Source organism: Micromesistius poutassou (genome assembly GCF_964030765.1).
Source record: "Micromesistius poutassou genome assembly, chromosome: 2".
NCBI lineage: Eukaryota > Metazoa > Chordata > Actinopteri > Gadiformes > Gadidae > Micromesistius > Micromesistius poutassou.
This window is the reverse complement of record NC_140272.1, coordinates 10,545,992-10,567,393: the sequence shown is the minus strand read 5'-3', so window position 1 is coordinate 10,567,393 and position 21,402 is coordinate 10,545,992. Positions and strand designations below refer to the sequence as shown.

Sequence of the window (21,402 nt, the reverse complement as noted above, 5' to 3'; positions counted from 1 at the left end):
TTTACTTATTGTTCCTAACCTGTGTTCCTCTTCCGTTTCACCGCTTCATCTGTCCACGCCGTCTGCACCACATGCCCCTTCTCGTCTCCTCTCCCTTCCTCTCCGTTCTTCTCCCTTCCGTTCCTTTCCTCTCCTCTCCCCTCCTCCCTTTTCATCTCCATCACTCTTCCTTTTATTATCCTTGTGGGGTGGTTGATATGAGGGAGGGCAGAGGTGACACGCTTGACAAGCCTGACTTCCTGTCAGTAATTTGATACTTCCTGTCTGCTGACTTGGAAAATGCTGCTTAGCGGCTTTAGGAGAGTGGAGATTAACCTCCAACGGCTTGTTGACACGCTGACTTAAAAAAGAAGCAGCTCTTTGGGAACACGTATTTCTGGGGATTTTTTTTACATTGAGGTTGACAAATGATTTGACACTCGTGACAAGACTGTGTACACAAATACACTAACCCATGTACACATGCATGGACACACAGGCTCGTGCACAGGCAATCCGGTGTGTGAGTCAAGAACACACACACACACACACACACACACACACACACACACAAACCACTAAATCACGGCGCACAAACGCACACATGTTGGTTTTCCCTCTGAAAGGGCACACATTGTTTAAGTCAGAGTGTGTATTAATTAAAAGTTCACTCTGAACGTGTGTTTCCATCCATTTAATTGGCATCGGGGAGAACATAATTCTGTGGTGGAAAGGGAAGTCGGAGGGAGGGTACGTGTAGTGACAACTTGGCGTCTAATAAATGAGTTTCTAAAAGCCGCTGCACGCTCGGGTCAGAAGTTTGCTGTTCATTTCCCAAACCCCCTCAGGCTATCTTACAGCCGATCACGCCTGGCTGTGTGAAAATAGAAAACTGTAAAATAAAATGGATGTTGTTTCCAACGAGCTGTGAGGGGAGACCTGCTGCTCTCCCTGTGTCTCTTCTGTTGTTGTTCCTTTATTAATCCTCCACACCGTATTACTCCTGATTCCTTCAGCCGTCCTGCACCCCTGTCCGACAGCATCGGCAGGTTCGGTCAGGCTAGGCGCTCTGGGTTGGGGGTTCGATCCCCAGGGTCAGGCAGCCCTGTCTGCAGGGTAGAAGAACAAGATTGCGTGACTCGGGGTGGCAGCGGCTCAGGATGTAGAGCAGGTGGCCTTGCAATCGGAAGGTTGCTGGTTCGATCCCCTTGCTCGAAGCTTAGTGTCGAGCAAGATGCCTAACCCTATCTGCAAACAACGACTGTGATGAGCCGGCTGCCTTGATCGGTTGACAATTAGCACCTCACATACACATATTCATATGCCGACAGGGGTGTCGACATATGATTGTGGGTATGCGAAGCACTAATTTGCAGAGCACTTTGAGTGGACATACGGTTATGAATGGCACACAATATATGCAGCCTGTTTACCATGTAGATGCTCTAATGACCTACCTGCTCATTAATGATATGCAGCTACACAAGTTCATTCCGTTGCATCGCTAAGTTATTATTGTTATTAATCATTCTACATCATCAAACTTGGAGCTGCTCACCTATTGATCGTACGTGTTTTAATTGGTCTCAGCATGACTTTTATGTTGATTTGAACATAATCAGTCAAGGTGAGAATAAACATTAGATTGAGTTTTATTAGGCAAGCTAGGAGAGGATCTCAGAGGAAGCAAACACATTTTAATGTGAGCTGAACTTTGGAGAAAAGAAGCTGGATTTCACTTTGGATCTTTAATGAGATAAGAGCCCTTCTGGAGCTCTGAGAGGGACGCTTAGAGAGGATGGACGCAAACACACACACACTCAGATGCAGACTTGTGTGCTGCATGCAAACATACATAGTCTAAATGTATTCATGGACATTAATATTCCCGCTAATGCAAAGATGTATATGGAAACAGGCATAAGTATGCAGACATGAATACTAACACACACACACACACACACACACACACACACACACACACACACACACACACATGCTTAATAACCCATGCACACACGGAAACATTTGCATCCAATCATACAACATAGACGCAACCAAATCATAAGCATTAGCAAACACACACACACACACACACACACACACACACACACACACACACACAAACACACCCTCATTAATGGTTTAAGGTAATTGTGGCCTATCTCCTCTGAGCTTTAGTTTACATGCTGCTGCCTCTTAACACCATTAGTAATATATAGACCCTCAACATGGGGGCGAGAGACATGGGACGAAAGAGAGGGAGAACGAAAGGGAGAGAGAGATGGAGATTAAAAAAGGGATTGTAAGCGAGAAAGGATAGGAAGAGAAGGAGGGAAAAATTATGAACAAGAGCGAGGAGAATGGAAAGGGAGAGAGATAAACGTGAAAAGATGAGAATAGAGAGAGAGGTGGGAGGCGTGGGTACGTTCTTTGGTCATCAGTAATTATCTCTTTTATGTTTTTTTCATGTTTTTCTGAAAGCGGCCAATTGGCTGGGGGATAATTGGCCGCAACACACTTTCCTGATTATGTGTCGATGTGAGGACCGGTCTGAGGAGGATGAAGGACCTCACAACACGTCCCCATTTATCCATGAAACACACTCACAAAGACATGTACACATTGACATGAAGCATCTGCCACAAACACACACACACACACACACACACACACACACACATTAACATGAATCTTCATACACACACAAACACGCAAACACACACACACACACATACACACACACACACACACACACACGTACAACTCAAAACAAAGATTGCACATTAATACATATCTACGACACAAACAAACAAACAAGCAATTGTATCATTGAATCATTTAATCATCATTTAAAACGTATCATCTATTTTTCTGTATTATCAATATCATTCTGTATTTGACTCCAAGCCGAAAGGGTTTGACTCCCAATAACTACCTATGGGCATCCTTTGAGAGAGACCGCCCCCCAAAACCATTCCCTGTTGCTTCATGACATGCATGTGTGACGGAATCGTCCCAGATACCAATCGTTGTGTGTGTTCTTGTGCTGCCAGCTCCTATCAGCTCGTGGTGAAGGAGGAGCGGAAGTCCAAATCCCGCCGGGCTACGGGCGACGGCACCAGCGGCCCTAACTGTTTCTCGGCGCCGGTCAGCTTCCGGAACGCCTCGGCGCTGGACTCGGCATACTACATGGCGGCGGAGCTGCCGCCCTCCAGCATGACGGCGCCCACTGCCTTCACCGTAGGCGACAACAAGAGCTACGGGGGCTTCTCCAACCCGCCCCTCTCCCCGGCCAAGAGCTACAGCGTCTTCTACCAAGCCATCAGCCGCGCCAACGGGGTGGGTAACCATAACAATGAACCTAACACCGCCGCCGCGCTCACCGCACGACTGTGGCGTTTGTAATTGACATCTTATTAAAATAACTTACATTTTAATAAGATAATAATAACATTTTTTTAAATAACTTAGTCTTGCCTCCTCGAGTAAGTCCTGATTATATGTCATTCAAGAAACCTTTACTTCTACTTAGACTGGGAGTTGTCTAGTTATCTACTAAAGCCGGACCCAATTGCCTCTATGCAAGACCGTGTCTATCTGGTTGTTGTGAGCCAAAGATCTTAAATAGTGTAGTACACAAAAGACCATAGACAGGCCTGGAAGCAAAACATGTTTATTGTGTGTGTGTGTGTGTGTGTGTGTGTGTGTGTGTGTGTGTGTGTGTGTGTATGTGTGTGTGTGTGTGTGTGTGTGTGTGTGTGTGTGTGTGTGTGTGTGTGTGTGTTTATCAAAGCAGGACACTACGCAGATGCTACAGTACATTTGACTGGGTACCTCTCAGTCTCCTGTGTTTGTGTGAACTTTAAACCGTCAGCAAATGAACAACCCCCCTTATCCCTCATTCCCGAAACAAAGTCACTTTTCCAATCTCCATATCGCTGTGAAATCCTCAGAGTACTACTTTAATTTTCCACCTCTGTAACTACAGTAACTCCTTTTGGCAAGCAGAGCTGCCATCTTTATAACCTCCCCCTCCCAGAATGCTGTCCCAGAATGCAACTCAACAAGATATTACCTGTGTGTGTGTGTGTGTGTGTGTGTGTGTATTGGGTATCTATCATGTGTTTGTCATTTTCTATTGATGCGTGTTTGTGTGGGTCTGTGTGCATGCACCTCTGTCTGTTCCTGTGGTCGTGCCTATGCATGTGTGTCTGTGTGTGTGTGTGTCTACGTCTTAATCTAGTCATATCAGACATCCTGATTTGATTGGATCCCAGCCAATCCAATCAGTGTGTAATTTGTACGGGTCAGGGGGCGGGAGGTTGAGAAGCAAATGGGAAAAACAAGTGTGCTCACGCAGCGACCGTAGCCAGGTAATTCATGCATGACAAATAGACATCAATGTATAATTCTCTGCCCCCAGATGAGGAAAAAATCAGGACTAAGGTGATTTTGACCTGAATACCTTACTCAAAACACACATTCAAATGGAGAATATATGTTTAGAATGATTCTATATTCTTCAGGGAGGCTGAGACCAGCTTCCATTACTGATTAAATAAGGGATGATTAAAACACAGTGTCATGCCCAAGGGCACTTAGATTATAGACAAGCATTTGACCACATTGTTCGGATTTGAACCAGAAAAAGTCAGGTTCCGATTCTCCTATTCAGGTTTTAAAGAGCCAGTGAACCCAAATCAGTTTTATTTTTATTTTTTAAACATGGTGATACGTCTTATATGATCATCAACATAGTAATATCTGTCATTTCGTCCCTGGTACCTCAATTTAAAAAGTAAATTGTGTGTTTTTGCCATTCTCCCCAAAACACGACGTTCCACACCTCCATGCTGCGAATGGAGGTGGTGCTTTTTGTGATGTTTGAGTGCCTTTTTCCGAGGCACTGAGTTTTAGGCTCCCCAGACATCTATAGTATAACGCTAGGGTGTGTGGGGGATTTCGTGTTCAACATCGCTCATTGTAACGTTCATTCACAACAACATTAATAAAATAACACAAAGTTGGCGTGGGTCGTAACCATGTGGATCACACGCTGCCCTCTTTACAAAAACTCAACCCAAAACCCATTTTTTCTGATTTAGTATTCGAATTCCAGCCGAATGTGGATTGACTGACTTGATCTAATTTACTCTACTCATAGTCACCATGTGGCCTTTCCCAAAAAACACAACACTTTGTTAATACTCACATTTTAAATTCAAATTTGGATAAATCAGTATAGACAAGAAAACAATTAAAAATGAATTGCAATTAATCAGACCATGGATACATGTTGTTTTTATTATCGGATCATTCATTCTCAAGGAAGATTAAATTAATACAATTAAGTGTTTATTAGAATCCACAGATATAACACAGAAATCAAATTAAAATACAAAAAGCTGAACTTCAAATAATGAAATATTAAACAAATCTATGAAGATATTTTGTGTTATTCGAAAAACTTGATATCCAGTATAAATAATTATATTTTTAGAGCAGGGCTTGGAGAGCTGACATTAGCTGGTTTATCCAAATCAATAAGGTTGCATCAACAGCTGTATATTTGAGTTGATCACAGATGTATATTTTGTATATACAGGCCGTTCCTCAATCGAGTCAACTATATAAGGAGTATGTCATATGTTGCTATTTGGTTATGTGGAAAATGGCTCCTTGTGTTAACTTTGCACTCAACACTTCCAAATTGTTGTGGTTGCATAGCAACCAAATGTGCCTCCCTGTATCAAGATTGACTCATAATACTAGCAAGCTAAGCTCCAAATGTCTATAGCTTACTTCTGTTGCTTTGTTCTCTCTTTGAAGACAGCCAGAGATTTGGTCTGTTAAGAAATTAACGTTATTAATAGTTTGTGGAATAAATGTTCTCTAATGTTAATCATACGTTGTTTTTATATTATGAGATGTTTCCATCTATAATTAATTTAAAAAGATTTGCAACACTATCCTGAATAAATTAACTTCATTGGCCAGAAATACTTGGTGGTTGCTGTTAAATGGTTGTTGGTGATTTATTTGTAACAAAACAGAATTTAGATCTAATAGAACTGCCATCACCCGTCCATACAAGTAATAAAAGACTCTCTCTCTCTCTCTCTCTCTCTCTCTCTCTCTCTCTCTCTCTCTCTCTCTCTCTCTCTCTCTCTCTCTCTCTCTCTCTCTCTCTCTCTCTCTCTCTCTAACTCTCTCAATCTAACTTATTCTCACTGGGTCTAAATCCTTAGAAACTTTGAAAGAATGCGGTTGGAATAGTGCTGAATTTGATGTTCAGCAGTCACTGTGCTTAGGTACTCTGCTACACCTAACGTTGTTTGAGGGACAGATATCATTTTTGATATATCAAGATATCAAGTTTGAGTGCTATGGTTTTGTTTCTGGTTTGTCTATATCTTAATGGCGGTGGTGAGGCTTTGTGGAAACTGAACGCGGGTATAAGGTTTTGGGTTATTTGCTCACGCTACCTCTCTCTCTCTCTCTCTCTCTCTGACTCTGACTCTGACTCTGACTCTCACTCTCACTCTCACTCTCTATCTTAATTTTCGGTCTATTTTTATAAACATGCCTTTTCTTTCCATGTCAAAATATCCAATCTGACAAAACCTAATTTACCAATTACATAAGCAGTCATTGTCTGTCTGAATATGTGTGTGTGTGTGTGTGTGTGTGTGTGTGAATGTGTGTGTGTGTGTGTGTGTGTGTGTGTGTGTGTGTGTGTGTGTGTGTGTGTGTGTGTGTGTGTGTGTGTGTGTGTGTGTGTGTGTGTGTGTGCGTGCGTGTGCGTCCCCCTCAGGTTATGAACACATTGTTACAGATAAGAACCAAAATTAGATAAACTCAAAATAAACCATTCCAGTTTGGTGTTACTTCTCCTTCTCTCCCTCTGTACCTGTCTCACTTTCTGTATTTCTCTCTTTCCTTCCTCTCTCTCTGTTCTCTTTCTCTCATATCTCTCCACCATCACTGTATGAATCTCTCTCTCTCTCTCTTTCTCTCTTTCTTTCTCTCTCTCTCTCTCTCTGGGCGAGAGAACTTGACATCAGTGTGGCTTCAGTCTCTTGCCATAATTGTGCCAATTAGTGGTTGCTCCGCACATGAAACAACTACACACACACACACACACACACACACACACACACACACACACACACACACACACACAGATGCAAACAGCAACACACACCATACAGATAGGTTCACAGAGAGAGAGAGCGCAAGGGAGAGAGAATGACTGGGAGCCGGATGAGTGGAAGGGTGGATGAACAAGTATACAAGGTTAGAGAGATAGAAAGTTTTAAAAATAAAATAAAGTTTACTAACTCTGTGTGCTGTCTGTAATATTAAACTAGTGTGTGGTCAGAGTTTGTAATAATGAGGTGCTCTTCTGGCTCATGTTGTGCTCTACCATTGGGTGAATACAGGCTGGGATATATAAATGCTTGTGTTTGATTGTCAAACAATGACTGATTGTCATCAAGTCAAACTCAATGACTGACTAACTTGCTGACTTTGTCTCTCAGGTTCTAACTTGTCTCTCTCTCCCACCCCCCCCCCCCCTCTCTCTCTCTCTCTCTCTCTCTCTCTCTCTCTCTCTCTCTCTCTCTCTCTCTCTCTCTCTCTCTCTCTCTCTCTCTCTCTCTGTGTCTCTCTCGCTCTCTCTCTCTTTACAGGAAACTAAGATCAACTGTGTCCGCCTTGCTACCAAAGGTATGTCCATCAGTTACAATGTCTGTGTTCACTCCAACAGACCCACGGTGGCCCACACACACACACACACACACACACACACACACTAACATGCTAACCTGTTCCACGTGTACCCGTGTATTAATAAGTAGTGAATAGCCAGACTGTCATCACATGTCATAGACAGGAACCATGACGACTTACATGACACACATGTATGTCACCACCCCCCCCCCCCCCCCCCCCCCCCCCCCCCCCCCCCCTCCGCCCTGCCCCCTCCCCCCCAGCATCACCTGATAACCTGCATGACCCCATCTGTGTTGCATTTTCCCGCTGCCTCTATGTTGTTTTCATCTCTCTCTCACTCTGGTCCTCCCTTGTCTCTTTCATACCACTAGCCCTAGCTGCTAATCTACAGTAGCCCAACCACAGGCAGACACATGTACTTTAACACTCTTCAGCCTGCTCTCGATTATCAAACCCTCTCTCTATCTTCCACCAATCCTCCCTCTCTCTCTCTCTCTCTCTCTCTCTCTCTCTCTTTATTGCTCTCTCTCTTGTTATTTACGGCTGTGTGTTCGTGAGCTTTACATTCTGTCGCCTGCGCTCCCTCGCTTCGCTGCTCCTCTTCCTCCTCTTCTTCTCCGTCTCTCCATCCTCCTGTCTCCGTGCTGCTCGTGGGCGTAGCGTGGTGGGTGGGGGTCCGGTGGTCCGGTGGTCCGGGGGGGGGGGGGGGGGAGTGGGGTCAGCTGTCCGTCTGTGCGTCAATCTGGGGCAAACGCATAGAGTCGCGCCTTCCGACTCCACAAACCAAAGAGCGGCACAGTCGCTGAGCTGAAGGGAAACCAAACTATTGTGAGTTTGTTGAAAGCCAAACAAACAAACACTGTAAGGGAAGCACAGGCCAGGAGATAGCTAATTACCTTTATTACCTGTCCATCAAATAAACCGACTGTATCTTAAAATGTGTTGCCTTGCTCTGCGGTCCAAAGCCTGTTTACTTTACCACTCAATGCGTGCCTTGAATAGGATGTGTTGTCAAGTTATATAGACGGACAAAGGGACCTTCCTCGGACCCCCACTGGGCCTGAAACCATTGCATTATTTTGGTTTTCTTTCATTTTATCACCTTGCAATTCATCGCTTGTTCTTTTATTTTGCCCTCATTCCACAATCCATTATTTTCCCCTTCTGGTTTGAACCTTCTCCAAAGAGACAGGTTCACAGTTCAAAGTTAACATCAAGTTTGACATCACCCACGCTCACCCCCCGTCACGCCTTATTAACGACCCCCCCCCCCCTTCATCCAGACTGACGCCACAGAGTCCGTTAGATCCACCACTAATGTACTCCTATCAAGATGCTAATCTATGCTAACTTCCTGATGCTAACCTCCTGTTAACCGACCAATCCCTGTCCACCTTACGAGTACCAGTTTATTTTATAAATAATGTTAATGTCTCCACCGCTCATTTGACCAAAATGTTCTCTCCTCAGGAAAAACAATTGATAACTTGATGAAATGACTAAAGAAACTACGAGAAATGGCTTTTTCTTAGACCTTTTTTTCTACTTTCTGTTTCCCCCCCCTTCTGTTGGTTTCTCTCTCTCCTTCTGTTCTCTCTGTCTTTGTTCCTTCTCTCCTCCACGCCCGGGGATGGTCTGCCCTGGCGTTAGTGGTGATAGGTAGGGGACAAATTACCACGCCGTACATTCTAGTCATCCCCAGCGAAGGTGATTATCCACAGGCAGAACTCGTTCTTATCTTCTGTTGTTTCTTTGGTTCATGTTTTTATCCATCTCAAAGCAGCCATCCACCTCACACCATTGCCTCCTTGTTTCGCCTGAGTTGACCTACGACGAGTTGCCCTGATCCCTCCCCCTCCTCCCCACCCCTATCATTACTGCTTTGGTTTTCCCACCTTTTTTTGCCATGTTGTCAGTTGCGTCGTCACCTAGATGTTGTTTTCCTTTTTGTTTTGCATGGCAACTCTGCTCACACACACACACACACACACACACACACACACACACACACACACACACACACACACACACACACACACATACATACACACTGCACTATTTCCTTTCTATTGGAATACAACTGTGCCATTTTAATTTGCCGTTGAGCTTAGCAGCAGGACCTGACAGAAGTTTGTGTGAATTCTAATACAAAATACTTTTTGCGAGACAGGTTCTCTTTGTAGCCCTTACTTGCTGAACTATTCATTTATTTAAGACATCCTTTATCTATTAAGACTGGATTCAAGAAATCATGACAAAGAGATTTATTCTAAGATGACATGATATTGACTTAGAATTGTTATGGTTTACACAGCTGTGTTTTGTCTTTAAAAGGTAGACAGACTTTTCTCTTTTTAGTTCCATGAGCTATAAATGGCCGGTTGTAAGATCCCTGTGTTCAACTAAAACCCCTGAGAGAGTTGTAAAACCCAGAGCAGTTAAGCCCTGTGAGTCGTATTTCAGTCGTATTCTCACTCTGCTTTGATATCAGTAAATGTTATTTCATAAGCGCATTGCTCTTCAATCACCTTGATCTTGCATTTTATGTTGAACTGATTTTCAACCTATGCATTGACAACCAACCACACCCCACATTTCTTCCCATTGAAAAAAAGGATTAAAAAAATGAGGATTTAAGACAGAGTAAAATAAGTTCTAGCGTACTTCCTGTTCTAGTGTACCTCCTGCTCTAGCGTACTTCCTGTTCTAGCATACCTGTGCCACTGCCGAGGTGGCACCTGCAAGAGTGATGCAATGTGTGCATGTCTTTTGTGTGTGTGCGCGTGTGTGTGTGTGTGTGTGTGTGTGTGTGTGCGTGTGTGTGTGTCTGCATGCGTGTGCATGTGGGTTTATATATGTGTGTGTGTGTGTGTGTGTGTGTGTGTGTGTGTGTGTGTGTGTGTGTGTGTGTGTGTGGATGTTTGCATTCATCCCTGTGTGTGTGTGTGTGCGTGACTGAGCAACACACACACATTCACACACACAGACAAACACACAAAGACCTTGCGTTCTCTGTGTGGATGAAACCTGTCATTGACAAGCTTATCTGGTTGCTGTTTGATGACTCACTCACGGATTTGCAAAAGATTGAGTCAGATCGGCCAGTGACATAAAGGATTTTAATAAAATAATGGAGGCTGAGAAGAAAGAGGTGCTCCGGTGAATACAGAAATGTGACACTTTAAGGACAACACGTCTGGAGGAGTGATTATATCGCTTGGAGACCAGGCTTGTTCAGAATCTGGGGTTAAGAGAGAGAGAGAGAGTGACACAGTCAGGTAGAGAGACCCAAGCATACAGAGAGAGAAACAGAGCAAGAGAGACATATAGAGGCATACACCGAGGTAGAGAGCCCCAAGTAAATAGAAAACAATAGAGAGAATGCGATAGAGAGAGATGGAGATAGAATGAGAGAAGGAGGGGGAGGGGTAGGGAAAAGTAAAATCCCAGACAGCACGGATAAGTGAAAGTTAAAAAAAAGATGAAAGCTAAAAAGATACAGAGAAGTGGACTGTCAGAAGAAGAACAGAAAATTCAAATTCTGTGACAAAGCCAGGACCCCGCACACCCCCCCCCCCCCCCCCCCACACACACACACACACACACATCTCACACATGCACGCACACACACATACACACACACAGCTGAGTTCAGGTGTTACCTTGTCAACAGACCTCTGAGGTAGGAAAGAAGTTTCCGCGGGAACACAAAGGATTTGTGTCGGCTCGTAATTGTTTTAGTCATTGCATGGCCCAATGCATGGCATGCTGGGATTGTTTTCATCTAGAAATAGACGCACTGGGGATACGAAGGCTGTCATGTAGCTATCAACAGAACACGCTTAAACCACACACTAGTGGACCATGCTATATGCAGATATACATCCTCATACACATACTCACACAGAAACACAGCCATATATTCATGCAGACTTTCATACCCACACACACATAAACACACACACACATTTTTACACGCACAAAGCTACATTCACATCATGGACCCGGCCTATAGACACAGGTTTCCCTGGCCCCCAACATTATGCAGAGAACAGATTATGTCGTTTTGGACTCATTTGAGATGTTAAAAGCTCTAAAGTACTACCAAAGCATGACCATGTGACCTGCATGTTGGAGGTTCAACTTTAATGGATCTGTATGTGTGCGTGCATACGTGTTTATGTGTGTGTGTGTGTGTGTGTGTGTGTGTGTGTGAGACTATTGTCTCTGTTCTTGAATTATGCAGATTAAAAATATGCTAATCCGCCTCTTTCAGACTAAAAAGACACACATGGACACATCAAGAAAACACGCACACACACACACACACACACACACACACACACACACACACACACACACACACACACACACACACACACACACACACACACACACACACACACATAGGAAGGAGTTAAAGAGATATTCATATTTGTTTTGTTTTATGAATATTTAATGCAAATACAAACCGCAAATATCTAAAATAAACTTTATGAAGGTTACCTTTTGTAAAAGTCGTAAAACTCACTCATATATACAAACACACACACACACACACACACACACACACACACACACACACACACACACACACACACACACACACATATATATACATGACAGGCTCTTTCTTTTCTTCATCTGCAGTTAAACCCACCGGGACACAAAACACACATCGTCCTTAATGCTGTGGCAGCATATCTCAGATTAGTAATATAATATATATATATAACATCAAATAATATAATCCTGTTGAACACACTCTGCCGGGCTAACGCTAAAGCTTATCCACAAAGAATGGCAGCTGACGGACTATATACACACGCACACAGGATGCAAGATGCACACATACATACACACACACACACACACACATACACACACACACACACAGATGTATGCAAGTGCGCACACAGACAAAATCATATAAATCAAGGGACCGATATAAATACAGTTAAGCAATATTTACCAAACATGGTTTTGCAAAAAGATGTTAAAGATGTCATTAGTTTATTAATACAATTGTTTGTATGTACATGTACAAACATACATGCTTGCATGCCAGCAAACACATACTGTACATCAAGATAATTTGATACAATACACAGCTATCTACATTCAGATGTGAAAATGCACACGGACACAAGCACACACCCATACACACACACACACACACACACACACACACACACACACACACACACACACACACACACACACACACACACACACACATTCACTCAATGACCTTTTCTCCTGAACTAATGGAAAAGACCTGCTCCAAGGACACAACTTTGACCGTCCTCTTAGTAGGTCCCTCGTATAAAACATCACAACCACTATTCACATGGTAATAGTGTTCCATGTGAATAGGCAAAATATGTGTGTGTGTGTGTGTGTGTGTGTGTGTGTGTGTGTGTGTGTGTGTGTGTATGTGTTTGTGAACGTGTGTATGTGTGGATATATAGATTCACACACATACACACACACACACACACACACACCCAACTGTCACACATACACACACTTATACACACAAGCGAGCACACATGGTATTGCTACATTTGATGCCATGGCTGCATTGTGCTTTCCGCTGAAGAAATCACTCTGTTTGGATGAGATTATGTTTTTTTAATATCTCCCGTTTTACCCATAATTCCTTTCTTAGACTTAATTTTACTCTACTCGCGAGTATACAGAAATAAAATGAAAAACCTGGGGAATTGCTGAAATGAAACGGATATTATACAGCCACACACACAAACACACACACAGACACAGACACACACACACACACACACACACACACACACACATACATGGTTACATATCGACACACAATGCACCAGAACCACACACACACACACACACACATACACACACACACACACACACACACACACACACACACACACACACAGCGTGTGGGCGTTGAGGGAATAAGAAATTGAATGAATATGGTGGAAGAAGGAAACAATAGCGGTTGCTCATGGTTGGAACTGAAACGAGGACTGGCCTCGTCACTTCCCTGCCATAGTTGTAGAAAAACTAAGTTACCTACGGTTCATAAGAGGTACTCTTAAAAACAACCCCAAACCTAAGGCTAAAGATTCTACCAAGATTTCAATGTTGGAGAATACAATAAATAAAACAGAACTCTATTTAAAATTCTGTATCCTTCAGTAGTAAGTTAATAAGCACTTACCTTGACCCAAATGAATCTACCAAAGTTTCACAGTACAATAGAGAGGCAGCACAGCGAGGCTGGAGTACGCGACTAAGGCCTAATGAAATCGGTGCACTGGGGTTCGTGGCTAGATCTGCTACTAGCTTGCTGACTGAACTGGGCATTTGTGGATGAAGTCTGAGGCAGGCGGTTAGTAACATGTCCGTGGCAGCAGAACAAGCAAGTGAATGGCTGTGGGTAAGGAGAAAACATACTTCCTGGGGTGCAAGCTAAGGTAAGCCAGCTGACTAATGTGCTAACGTGTTTGTTTGGTCAGGGTTAGGGGTAGGGCTAGGGGTACGATGCAGGAAAGAGAGTATTTAGATGCATTAAATGTGGCAATGTGGTGGCAGCATTGAGGGGGGTGAATCCAGGACGCTGGTTACATTATTAAGCCCTCAGGAGGTGTTGTGGGCCTTAACTTAACAAAACATCTGTGAAAGAGGGCGCCCACTTGATAACACCAATGAAATTCTGCTTACTGCATAATGCTGTATTTACTGCTGTTAGTTGGGCCATTTGTCTCGTGTTTTTCACCTTTGGTTGGTAGCTTAGTGCTTATAAGGTTGGTTTGGGCAGGGGCTTCTGAATATGTGTTTTCCTTGGATTTTGGCACAAGAGATTATAACATCTGATCTTGTGTATTGATGAAATACTTCTAAAAAGCTAAACCAAACACAATTGCCAAAGTATTTCAGTGTTTGCCAGTATAAAGCAAATCGATCAAATATGTTTAATAACAATAACAATATGTGGATTTGTGGTCAAGGTTTTGGAATAGAACCATGTTTAAATATATATATGATTCTATAGAACTCTGTATGTGTATGTGTATGTGTATCTGTGTGTGTGTCTGTGTGTGTGTGTGTGTGTGTGTGTGTGTGTGTGTGTGTGTGTCTGTGTGTGTGTGTGTTTTAACTGCAACCTATCAATTATTTTACACTATCTTGAGCTAACAGCCTTGTGAGAAGGCCATCGTTTTCTGTGCTTTGAGTTAGAGAGAGAGAGAGAGAGAGAGAGAGAGAGAGAGAGAGAGAGAGAGAGACTTAACATCTTTTGCCTTTCAATCGATGTGTGGAGGTTTCTCTCTCAGGGAAAATTGAAACAAAGGAAGAGAGGGAGGGAGAGAGAGCGGGTGAGAGAAACAAACAAGGTGCCGTTGCCTGACCTTCTGCAGTAGACAGATAGTCCCTGTGGTGGAGACAGAGGACTCCACACCGGAGCGTACATAAAGATTATTATTATATAATAATATAATGCAGGCTTCAGAAAGGTTAGCTATTTCTGCTACGGAAGATAATCACGTCCATGGCTTGAGCACCCTTCTGAACACCCTGTTGTGCAGGGTTTTTACAAACATTACATATTTGTTCTCCCTAATACAAGTAGTTGGGATACAGTCAACCATGTAACCGCCAACTGAAAAAATAACTTTGACCAATTTACAATATCAAATAAACAGTACAATTTAGTTTTTACAAAATCCTCACTTTCGGTTATTTTCTGTCGATGCGGATGGATATTTTGTATTTTTATTTTGTTAACATAGTTTATAATATGTATAATTAAAACAACATCATAAATTACCATTCAATTATGCAATTATACATGAAATTATATAAGAATTCAGAAAACTATTGACTCATACTACTGAAATCACTTTTTGATTGATTAATTAATCACTACTAAACACTATGCTAAGCACTTTGAATGCCTTGAAAAGTACTTAATCAATGTAAGTAATTATTGATGAACAAAAACACCTGTAAACTCTAAATAATGGTTCAGTTCCGTGGGAAATTAGGGTTTGGGTTATATTAGCTTCATATTCCTCCACACTCTCTATTCATCTCAAACACCACTTCAATAGGACCCCCTCATTGCCCATGGCACCCAGCCCGGCCCCTTCTTTGCCCCCGCGGTCGAAACCTGGCGACAGTTCACCAGATTGGCCAGGCAGCAGCCAAGCTGTCCAATCAAACCAGCTGAACCTGCTCCCTATTGGGGCTGTTGCTTGTGACATCATGACCTGCTGTACCCAATCAAGGCGTGGCTCGGTGGGTCACGGCACAGTCAGGAGGAAATTACGGGTTCACCCACCGTGAGATGATAAACTGCCCAGGGAGCGAGAAGTGGGGGCAGCTTATGACTAGCTAGCATATTATGGTGTCTCCAAACACCTGTGGCTTACAGCTACGGTAGAGCTGTGCCTCTACACATCTGCAATAGACAGCTAGGTATCCTATGGCTTTCGTTCCACACACCAGTAGCAAACAGTTAACTAGCTTAGCACAATGCCTCCACACCCTGCAGCTGACTGCTAGTTAGCTTAGCACTGTGCCTCCACACATATGTACTTATCTTCTGAGGCTTGGTCAATGATCGCAGTGGGATACCCGGCAATTGCTGTTGTTGGCTTGACCCCATGAAGACAAGTACAGGCTGTGTATTTGGTCTCCAAACACACCTGCCACAGGTCTTAGATCACATATCAAACTGGTTATTCTGTGGCGTGAGTGGGCGGAGCTGAGAGACATGGGTTTAAATGGAACCCCCCCATGCCTTGAGTAAGCCAATCAATAGCCTGTCTTGGTCTGTCAAGGTGAGACCCACACAAATGGCTGCAAGAGGAATAGTAACACAATCTAATCTATCTCTATCCCTTTTCAACTCATTTCAGTTGGCTTTATTAGCAGGCCATACAGTATATACAATAGGTGTTCTGAAATAAACCAGCACATTCATCAATTGACAAGAATAATACTAATAGGCAAAAAAAACCTAAGGACGAACAATACTCGAGTAAATTCCCTTGATCTCTCTCTGTATCTGCTCCATCCCCTCATTATTTCTCTCTTTCCTTTTCTCTGCCTCGCTCCCATTGGCACAGTGTGTTTAACACCTCGAGCGTGGATGTCTGACCTTCCACTCTCTCCTCCCCGATCCGGGAGTAGCTTCCTGTCCGTGAGGAACGCCAGAACAACAGAGCTGTGTTTGTTTTGATCAGCTGACCTCTCCCTATGCCCTAGGGTGACACACAGCGAGGTCTGGCTGGGATGTATGTGATGGTTGACCCCTGACCTCCAGCTCTGTTTAATGATGTAGCGTGTATGATATATCCTCGGCTCACTGGATGTGTGTGGGCGCAGGCCGATGCAGATGCTTTGAAAAACCATTGTTTTCCTTTTTTGAAGAAGAGGCCGTTCATTTTGATCTTCTGCAAAAAAGGGAAACATTGGTTGCAGTTCCGGAATCCCAGAGTCAAAATTCCAGACAGCTGAACACTCACTTGGTTCAGCTCTGGGGTTGCTGTGGGAAGAAACTGGTCAACGGAGCAGTCTATTGTCTGGTCTGTGGTCCAGGGTCTCTGCAGGGGTTTAGCAGGACAAGCTCAAGAAACCCCTTTTAATTTCCCTCTGTGGTTCAGAGGATGTTTCCGATTGGTTCTCAATAGGAACAGTTTGGACTGCAAGCGGAGTGCACTATGCTCTTCTCCTACACCCCCTTATCTCTTTCTGCTCCTCTCCAACCTCCCTTCTTATCTCCCCCGCACGTCCTCCCCCCACCCCTTCCTTTCCCCTACGTTCCCTGAACATACCGCGACCGTAGTTTGGGTCCACTCACATTGTGCATGTTCAAAGACCTGCTGTTGTTCTAGATTTATCCATTTTTTTTGCTCTGCTATCGCTAAATTCCCCCCACCCCCAAACACCCCTACCCCAAAACACCCCCCCCCCCACACACACACTCACACATCCAGCTTTCTGCTCCATATACATCCTTTTCTGACTCCAATGTGTGGCTCTCTCATCGCGTTAAGTTGGGGTCTTGCATAGTTGTGTACTGTGTGAGTTTTCAGGTGTTAAGCATCGATTGTGCTCATGTTTGAGACATGGATGGTGTTTTGTGTTGATTTGCAGGTATCAAGTGTGTATATATTAATGCTTGATGTGTGGTTATGGTGGGGTTGTCATGGCCAACTGATCTGTCCATATGGTGGAAAGATCCAACAGGAAAAGAAAAATGTGTCCTTGTGTCCATTATGTTCAGCTGTATGTGTGTGGAATTCTTTGGGACATGTGTTCACAATGTCAAGGACTGTGTGTGTTGCAAGGTTTGACCCCAGAGAGGAAAATGTAAGTGCATGTGTTTTGTATTTCTTAGTGAGAAACTACTCAATACCTGGTCTGACAGTTCCCTCACTTTACTGTCATTTTTTATCCATTTAGGGACACAAAATATTTATTTTCTCATTATTCAATTACAAATGACTCGGCAAACAAGACATTGATTAAAATGTATGTCTTCATTAATCCTGGCTGTCAAATTCATTGACTGGAGACTGGAATTATATCTTTTATTTCTCCACGTTGTGACCATGGCTCATTTTAAGTGAAGATGATTCATATTGTCTGTTGTTGATTATCGTGTGTGGTTGTGGTTGATACTTGTGTCCATGTGTGTCTGACGGGTATTTCACAAACCATTCAATTGAATCAATCTGCTGGTATATCTCGCAGAAATTCAAGCGAAACAGCACGGCGGCAGCGACTAGTGCTTGTGGCTTACCCTTCCTGTTGAATTGTGTGCGCCATTGTGTGTGTTTTGTTGTGTGTGTTCCTTTGTGTGTATTGTTCACCTTGAAATCCTCAAGGATATGTGCCTTAATGTTATCCTCTATGATATGGTATGGCATGTATGTTCATACAGCAACTTTGCTGTGTGTATGTGTGTGAGTATATGTGCACGTTTGCGTGTCCCTGTGTCTGAGAAGACTTCCCATGGGTAATATCTCCATGCTCCTCTTTATGATCTTTCCTGTGTGTGCGTGTGTGTGTGTGTGTGTGTGTGTGTGTGTGTGTGTGTGTGTTTGTGTATGTAACTCTGTGTGTGTATGTACCTGTGTGTGTTTGTGCTTCTGTACCTCTGTTTGTTTCTGTGGTGTTCGTGTGTGTGTGTGTTGTGTGTGTGTGTGTGTGTGTGTGTGTGTGTGTGTGTGTGTGTGTGTGTGTGTGTGTGTGTGTGTGTGTGTGTGCCCGTGTGTGTGTGTAGGCGCCTCTACCCAGGATTCTGATGCAATGGAGCCAGAGAAGCAGGTGGACAGCACGGTGAAGATGGCAGGCTTCATCGCTGGGGTCCTCATGTTCATCATCATCCTGCTGGGACTGTTGCTCACCTTCAAACGCAGGTATGACCTCACTATGACCTCACCACCCTATGGACACCTGACCTGGATTTGACCTTAATAGGACGACATCATGACGTCACTCTAACCGTACCAAATTGTTACCTCACCATGACCTTTCACACTATCACACACACAAGAAAGACAGACAGACAGACAGGAAAGACAAATGTGCAACCTTCAAAGGAATCACAGCATCTCACTGTTTAGGAAGGAGGAAATGCATTATATTGCACACATGGAAATGAAAGTATTTTTCTTTCATCACTTCACCAGTGTTCAAATGTATAGGTTAAGGTGTCATGGCACTTGCTTGTGGGTCATACTTGATGTAAGACAGTAGACAGTCGAGGCCCAGGTGATTCTGGTAAAATGCACACTGGCTTACCTTGATCCCTGCTCTTTCTTTCTCTGTCTCTCTCTATCTTCACCTAATCACACCTCTTGCCTCGTTCCATTCTCATCATTTTGCTTCATGAATCATTATTGGTTTACCATATCTTTTGCCATTTTATTTTTGGGTTTATTATTCATATCTATAGCATCTATTTACCACCATGAAACACGCAACCACACACACACACACACACACACACACACACACACACACACACACACACACACACACACATGCTAATCATGTTGAAGTCGTAGCTGTACTGAGGTACCATACCAGCTAAAAAATGTAAATTTTTTTGTAAATCAATGTTAGATTTAATTTCTTTCTCAGCATTTTCTTAGACATTTGTGTAACAACAATTAACATTGACAACAATATTGTAATATTGTATATTTACATATGATTTAAGAAAGCATACTGGGGATCATTTATCATCCGGGCCGGTGGATTATTGACAACAGGATTCAAACAACTCAAAAGTAATTGGATAACGAGGGAAATGGAATCCCGCCACTCAAAATGAAGCCCCGCCCCCTCATCAAAGTGCAGCCGTGGTTTGGTCCGTCCACTCTGAGCGGCTGCTTGTCATTCCGTGAGGGCGCCGCGTTGTGTGCCGTCGTAAACCCTGGGGTCTGTGGCCGTTAGCGCCGTCCTTGAGGGCTCCCGCCACTCCTCATTACCCTCGCGTCCGTCATCCCAGCCGGCCGTGGCGACGGTGAGGCAGAAGGAGACTCGGGATTAGCAGACTTTGTTGAGCTCCTCTCTAGTGCGTTCGGTCCAGGGTCCATGCCGTGTCTCCACTGAATACCAATGAGCATCCAGGACCCACCAATCGCCGTTAGCAGACCACTGCTATGGTACATCAATGTTAACCGTTTACTATTACGGTCATTATTTTGTCATTTGGCAGACGCTTTCATCCAAAGTGACTTACACTGAATAGAGATGCATGTTATTCATGGCGCTGGAACTTACCATCTTACCTTCAGAAATAAAATGTATATCAATCTTTAGAGAGGGAGGAAAAGGAGAGATAAATAGAGGAGGAGTGACAAGAGAGAAATAGATGGAGAGAATGAGAGAGGCGTGCCTGTATTCGGCCCGCATCTCATCTGAATAATTTCATTACTTTCTGAGCCGGGAGCAGAGCGACTCAGACAGGAATCAGGGAGGTCAGGTTCAGCAGATCTGCTTTTCAGAGGCTAACCCAGGCTAAAGCACACCAAACAGCATGCTAACCTGGTCCTTTTGGGCCGACAATAAGGACCAGAGAAGATAGATATTCAACAGAAATGGGAGGAACTGTAAAAAGGGGGAAGACAGAGACCCAGAAACCTGAAGTGAGGAAGAATAATGCAGAAAGCGGATCGATAGAAAGATGAAGCAAGGAGCTTTAGTTCACCTGAGAGGATGAAGGGGTCAAGTGTATTATGCTAATGAGATGCTAATGAGATGGAGGAAAGCCCATAAACATTAAAGAGGCTTCAGAGGGGTCAAGGTCAATGATACATACCACCAGACAAAGAGAAAGTGAAGAAATATAGGAAAGAGGAAGAGAGAGGGGGCGAGCATGAGGGGAGGAGAATAACTGATTGTTTAAGTGAAGAGACGGACTCCATACTATGCAAGGCACTATGCTAACTATGTGCTAAAAGAACAACATCAATATTTAAAGGTTGAGCAGGGGGCAAAGGTCAGAAGCAAAGAGCGACGGGGAATGCAGAAAAACTGGGCATGGAAATAAGCAATGAGAAATAAAAGAAATATACCCTTTGGCCTCACAGTCGAAATATCAGCAAAACAATCGCAATATTCCGAAATATTTGCAGGGCAAGCTGAATATTTACAAGTGGACTGTTATATTTTCAAAAC

The 21,402-nt window shown here is 43.5% G+C and overlaps 1 protein-coding gene across 6 annotated transcripts in view; it reads left to right on the top strand.

The window, feature by feature from the left end:
• Positions 1–21,402, top strand: part of ptprt (protein tyrosine phosphatase receptor type T) — a gene marked incomplete at both ends in the record, with an annotated part of 224,076 nt that overhangs the window by 137,540 nt on the left and 65,134 nt on the right. For 3 of the 6 annotated variants that reach the window (XM_084463778.1, XM_084463777.1, XM_084463776.1), the window contains 4 exons: positions 3,036–3,321; positions 7,674–7,710; positions 9,367–9,423; positions 18,998–19,133. In XM_084463778.1, the coding sequence (XP_084319904.1) occupies positions 3,036–3,321; positions 7,674–7,710; positions 9,367–9,423; positions 18,998–19,133 (516 nt within the window). The remainder of the gene's footprint in view (positions 1–3,035; positions 3,322–7,673; positions 7,711–9,366; positions 9,424–18,997; positions 19,134–21,402) is intronic. The other 3 variants (XM_084463779.1, XM_084463781.1, XM_084463780.1) reach the window with 1 other exon arrangement.